Raw genomic sequence first — 6,527 nt, forward strand, 5'->3', positions numbered from 1 at the left:
ATCGAGAGTGCTCGTAGGGCTGAGACGCGGGCCGAGATTTTTCTGAAAATGGCCGAGAAGTACCAGCGGTATCGCAACAGGTGCCGTGAGATGCACGAGTAGCTTAGAGCGGGTGCTAGTACCCAGTCCATTAGGGAGGAGTTGGAGAAAAAAGATGATGAGTTGATGCGGTCTATCTGCAGATGCAGTGAGCTTGAGGAGTTGATTCATGCCAAAGACGAGGAGCTCGAGGTGGGCAAAGGGGTTGCCGCGGAATGCGAGGACCTTCAGGCGAAGGTGCTATTTTTACGAGCTGAACTGGAGCAAAATGCTACTAGAGTCGACGCTCTGAGTGCATAATGGACGGAGAAGGTGGCCGAGCTAGAAAAGAAAGTGGCCGAGATAGAGAGAGTTGAGGATGCTTGAGTGCCGGCTTTGGCGAGGGCGACAGCGCTAGAAGACACTATTGTGTCCTCAAGTCTGAGCAGGAATCTGAGAGGGCGACGGCCACGCTGAGGGAATCACGGCTCGAGGAGCGTATCAGTGAAATTGACCGGGAAGCTTCAAGCCTGGGAGATCGGGTTGCGATTCTTGAGGCTGAGAAGGCGCAACTGTTGGCGCAGGGTGAATCTGCTCTGCCACTGTCCCCCGCCACTTGTATGAGCTATGGGTCCATACCGAGGCCCAACGAGATATATACAAGGGTCGCGATTCTTGAGGCTGAGAAGGCGCAACTGTTAGCGCAGGGTGAATCTGCCTCTGCCACTGTCCCCCGCCGCTTGTATGAGCTATGGGTCCATGCCGAGGCCCAACGAGATATATACAAGGGTTTGTGGGAGGCAGGGAGTGTTCCTGAGGCTGCCTTTGAAGATGCTCGGGCGAAGGCGAGCGAGGCTCGTACTGCCTGCAGTTACGACCCTGCGACACCGGAGGTTGGTGAGGGTGTTGAGATTGAGGATGGACTTCCTTCTGAGGATGAAGATGCTGGGGAGAACAGTGATGGAAATGACGCCAAGTGAAACTTTGTTGCAGCTTTGTACTTAGTTTTTTGTTGTTGTTTATTTTCATATTTTTCATAGGGGCCTATTTTTGGCCTTTTGTAAGGCGTGGCTGTTGCGCACGTACATTTGAATAAAATAGTTTCTTCGCCTTTGTTTGTGTACCTCTCGACTTTCTTTCTCCTCCTCGTCTTTGTTTATGAGTCCCTGATATTTAATTGGGAATTCGAATAAGGGCGAATCTAGCTCGCTTGATCCGAGCGAAGTCGGATCTCATTGTGTGAGTTCGAATGAAGTCACTTTGGATCTGTAATTTCGGGCGAGGTTGACTTCTGATTTGCCAGCGTGGGCGGAATCAACCTTGATTTGTGTGTTCGAACGAGGTCTAATTCAGACTTGCCAACTTGGGCGAAGTCAGTTTTGACTTGTATACTCTAGCGAGGTCGAATTTAGACGTATCAATTTGAGTGGAGTCCCTTTTTGCATGGTGAGTTTAGCGATGGCGGGAGACAAGCTCATGTGAGGTCGAACTATGGCCCGTTATGAGTTCGATAGGGTCGAACTTTGATCTGATTCGGGTGATCGAATTTTCACTTACACTCGGCGATGGCCGACGGCCACAAGGGTGTGAATTCAAGCGATGTCGAATTGTAACCTGTTTGGCAATGGCCGATGGCCGTAAGGGTTTTAATTCGAGCGAGGTCGAATTGGAACCCGTTTGGTGATGGCCGATGGCCGTAAGGGTGTTAATTCGAACGAGGTCGAATTGCCACCCGTTTGGCGATGGCCAATGGCCATAAGAGTGTTAACTCGAACGAGGTCGAATTGTTACCCGTTTGGCGATTACCGATGGCTGTAAGGGTATTAGTTCGAGCGAGATCGAACTGTAACCCGTTTGGAAATGGCCGATGGCCGTAAGGGTGTTAGTTCGAACGAGGTCGAATTGTTACCCGTTTGGCGATGGCCGATGGCCGTAAGGGTGTTAATTCGAAGGAGGTCAAATTGTTACCCGTTTGGCAATAGCCTATGGCCGTAAGGGTGTTAGTTCGAGCGAGGTCGAACTGTAACACGTTTGGCGATGGCCGATGGCCGTAAGGGTGTTAATTCGAACGAGGTCGAATTGTTACCCGTTTGGCGATGGCCTATGGCCGTAAGGGTGTTAATTCAAGCGAGGTCGAACTGTAACCCGTTTGGTGATAGCCGATGGCCGTAAGGGTGTTAGTTCGAGGGAGGTCGAACTGTAGTCCGTGCGGCAATGGCCTATGGCCGTAAGGGTGTTAATTTGAGCGAGGTCGAATTTCCCTTTTACTCGGCGATGGAGCGGGTTTGCCTGTTGCGTTATTTTTATTAGAGAACATCACTCATTGCTGTATTGTTTGTGTGCGTAGGGGCGAGTCGCGGTCTGTTTAATTTGGTTTTTATTCGGAGTAATGCGCATCGGCATGAGTCCCGGTTTGTTTGATTTTGTTTTCATTGGAGAACGCTATGCGTCGTTGCGGTGCGTGTGCGTCGGTGGAGTCCCAGTTTACCCAATCTTCTCTTTGCTCGACCTGGAGAGGTCGTGATTGGGACTAGCTACGAACCTATTGCTTGGGCTTCTGGGTACTCTGGGACTAAATGAAGTTCAGACGTGATTGGCGAATTTTAGTCGGTTGAATTGGCGCAAGGTGTCATGGCAAATATTCATGTAAGCTTTTCAAGTTCAAGTTTTGCTCGCGTCGGGGGGACTGTGCACTCCACGGTCTCACTGCTTATTCCCAGCTCATGGAGATTTTCTTAATAATACCAGCTTGTTTTGAGTCGTTTGTCTGTTATTTGCGGTACGATGTGGTGCGGGGGGTTTTGCTTGGTGCGTTCTGTGGCATTCGTTCCTTGTTCGCGTACCTTGGTCTGGTAAGTCAGCGAAAAGGGAGGGGGCGCTGTAAGGCGACCCATTCCATCCCTTGCTTGAATGATGATTTTCAGGTTCGGCAGACCCATGTTTGGCTTCGCCTTCAGTCGCGTCTAGGCTTCTCATGGGCTGAACTTACCTTGCCCATTGGGATCTCGAGCTCAAGTCCCGGTTTGACCCCGTCCGACGTGCGCAGATAATGAGGGGGATGTGATATACCCTGTTCATAAATTACAATTGTGCACACGGATACAAGAATGAAGCAGGATGTCGGTTATTTCAAATAATCATACAGTAGGCTATCGTCCTTTCCTAAGAGGTGGAAGTATAGATCGGCATATAACGTTAATACGACAAGTAGGGTTGCGGGCATGCTAATTGCATACTGACCGTAATCCCACTTTGAGAACTCACTTGGCGATCCGAACCCGTCACTACAGGCGAGGCATGGGTTTTGCTAGACATCCGACCTAATTTCGATTTCACGCAAAGATCTTACCCAGATTGGTTTGGTTATCTCAAAAGCTTATCTATCACTTTTTTCGAGTTGGTGTTTATACTGAGATGGTGAGGCTATGATAGCCGGGAAGTGATATTTTGGCTAGTTTTAGATCTAGAGGAAACTAAAATTTTGGCTAAGAAATCCCCACAGACGGCGCCAAATTGTTTGACCAAAAAGGTGTTAAACCTTTCGTTAAACTAATTAATAAGAATATAGAGGATAAATCTTAGCCAAGGATAATTAACTCTAGATTAATTATCAACGCGCATTGAATAGGAGAATAATAACGTAGTCAAGCTTATGAACTTTCAGGACTTATAAAAGATAGTATCAAATACGAATAACATGCTTACATTTATGATGTATTGTCCCGTAATGAAAAAATAAGAGAGGAACGGGGGGAATGCCTTTAATAGTTGTAGGATCCATCTTTATTGATTCAATAAAGATGATTACAGAGGTTTGTCGCCAAGATCTGTAACTTCTCTTGGTTTTCCCCTCTATAGCCTTCTCCGGTTCTTCTGCCCTTTTCTTCTCTAGGAGAGAGATCTCCTTTTGTGTCTTCTTTCCTCCTATATATACCATCCGTATTCCCTTTTGTCCAATGATCTTTAACCGGAAGACTTCTCTCTCTTCATCTCGCTTTGTGTCGCTCCCCTAAGTATCACGACATTTATTTTGCTGTACAAGCTTTCTGATGGCTCGATCTCGGCAGTGGCCGAGACACTCGTTGTTATCACGTCTTGTGGGTACGACCATGGCTTAGTCAACCTCTTACTGTTCCCTTTAGCGCTAATCCACGTGTGGTCAGTTTTGACACATACAACCGGCCTTACAAAACCATAGTAAATTGAAGTGTCCATTTTGTGTATTTAGACGTAAGGAAAGGGTTGGGTGGGGGATGCCAAAAGAGTGTGAAAGTGGTTAAGAACTCAAGATTCATCCTCAAATGGAAGGAAGGGTCCATCCACATGCAGTCTCCGCAGACTTAGAAGGTCATTCAAAGAGCATTAGTCTGCTTACTACTTTGCACATTTACGTGAATCTCAATTATGTCAATGAATATATATATTACTTCCCATCAATATAAATATCGAATAACTCTTTTCACTAATATAATTTTTTTTTGTCTATGCTGAAAGTTAAACCCTGAACTACTAGAATTTTCACTCACTTTATTACTGTAGGAGCGAAAAGGGATTACTATCACGTGGAAAGAACTTGTTACTGAGGTCCACCCCTTTTAATATTCTCCTTTTAACACTTACACCTAAAAATTTCCTTGTTGTCATCTATAAATTCCTCTGTCACTCTTCAACTTAAGCACTAAAAAAGCTCACTCCCTCAATTGTGCTCTCTTATAGTCCTATTTTTCATTTGATAATGAGAAAAGACAGATTAGCCAAAAGCACAAGTACTAATTCATCAAGTGAAGATGCATTTGAGTTAAGAAAAGGACCATGGACTATTGAGGAAGATAATCTTCTTATTCATCATGTAACTAGCCATGGCGAAGGTCGTTGGAATGCCTTAGCCAAATCTTCTGGTAAGACATCATTTTCTTAACACAATTCTTGAATCCAAATAAAAATAAATTCTTTAGAAAGTCTGGTGATATTCAACTTTTCTGTTTTGTAACTTTTGTAGGATTGAAGAGAACATGGAAAAGTTGTAGGTTGAGGTGGTTAAATTACTTGAAACCTGATGTTAAACGAGGAAACCTTAGCCCACAAGAACAACTCTTAATCCTTGAACTCCACTCTAAATGGGGAAACAGGTCAATATATCCAAGACTTTTGCAAATTTAACTCTATCATGGATACCATTCTTCTTTCAAAATGCCAATATGCAAATCTAGAGCGGGTTTTGTGCGTTCAACTGAACCTAGTGCTTAGCTCGAACTACGAAAACATATAGGACAAAAGATTTATCATGTATACATATACTTGGATCATATTCATTTTGAACGTATTAACTCCAGATCATGAATTCGTTTCTTAATACGAGGACACATATTATATTTAATAGCACTGTTTGTGGATATAGGTGGTCAAAAATAGCAGAGCATTTACCTGGAAGAACAGATAATGAGATCAAGAATTATTGGAGAACAAGGGTGCAAAAACAAGCGCGACAACTTAAGGTTGATTCCAACAGTACAAGGTTTCTTGAGGCAGTTAAGAGTTTTTGGATACCTAGGTTGCTTGAGAAAATGGAGCAATATTGTCCGTCTTCATCATCTCCTACTTCTTCATCTTCCACCATAACCATTGAAAAGCAGAACTCTGCTTTTCCTTCTTCCTTAATCAACGAGCAAGAATCTTTGCAATCGCTAAATCCAAAACCAAATACATGCCAGGAAATTAGTCCAAGATTTTACTCACCAGAATCCAATAGTATGGCAGAAAATGTCACTAGCTTTAATGGTAACTCTGTTTACAGCAATTCAACTCAAGATGATTGTTATCATTTGGAAACTAGCAGCTATTTTGAGGAGCAACCATATTTTTCAGCTCTAGAATCTCAAAATATGTCCATCTCAGAATATAATGAGATGGCAGAAGCCAATTGGTTTACGGACGACGAAGTGGCAGATTCATTGTGGAACATTGATGAGTTCTGGCAATTCAGAAATATAGGAGATGTTGGCATCTAGACTTTTAACATTTTTAAAGTCAGAAGTTGTGTCACTGATATTTTGTTAATATCGATTGAGGAGTTTGACGAAGTTTAACAGATTAATCTATGAACGTAGCAAGTCGTCCATACTCTTAAAATTTTACTGTATAGGTAGGTGTTCGCGGAGCTTGTGTAATGTAGTTGTAGTTAATGCTAAAGTAGGACTCATAAAGAACAGCCTTGTTGTAGTATACAGAGGTGGTCCAAATTGTTAATCTTACTAGACTAGATATCAAAATGCATATGGTAAAGTTAGCTTCTACAGTTTTTGTTGTGACTTGATCTCATAGTTTTGGCTCAAATATATTGCCTGTTGTATAAAGGAAAGATGGATGGCCAACTCTTTAGTCTTTAGTAAAATTTGTTACTCTATAACACACTAATAATTTGATTTCTTGCTCAATTTTTCTTCTTCTTTTTTTTTTTGGGGGGTGTGGGGGTGGGGGGGGTGGGTGGGGGGGTCTTTTCCTTTTCAAGG

General features: G+C 43.6%; 1 protein-coding gene across 1 annotated transcript; it reads left to right on the top strand.

The window, feature by feature from the left end:
- Window positions 1–4,674: 4,674 nt before the first annotated feature.
- Window positions 4,675–6,326, top strand: LOC109210320 (transcription factor MYB24-like). Its single transcript, XM_019373720.1, has 3 exons — window positions 4,675–4,916; window positions 5,018–5,147; window positions 5,417–6,326. Exons 1-3 carry the CDS (start codon window positions 4,754–4,756, stop codon window positions 6,024–6,026), a joined length of 903 nt encoding a protein of 300 aa, XP_019229265.1. The 5' UTR covers window positions 4,675–4,753; the 3' UTR covers window positions 6,027–6,326.
- Window positions 6,327–6,527: the final 201 nt, after the last annotated feature.

Source organism: Nicotiana attenuata, unplaced genomic scaffold (assembly GCF_001879085.1).
Source record: "Nicotiana attenuata strain UT unplaced genomic scaffold, NIATTr2, whole genome shotgun sequence".
NCBI lineage: Eukaryota > Viridiplantae > Streptophyta > Magnoliopsida > Solanales > Solanaceae > Nicotiana > Nicotiana attenuata.

Coding starts and splice junctions, on each gene's coding strand:
- LOC109210320 (XM_019373720.1), top strand. CDS start 4,754: ATGAGAAAAGACAGATTAGCCAAAAGCACAAGTACTAATTCATCAAGT. Junction 4,917..5,017: donor TGCCTTAGCCAAATCTTCTG/GTAAGACATCAT, acceptor TAACTTTTGTAG/GATTGAAGAGAACATGGAAA. Junction 5,148..5,416: donor CACTCTAAATGGGGAAACAG/GTCAATATATCC, acceptor TTGTGGATATAG/GTGGTCAAAAATAGCAGAGC.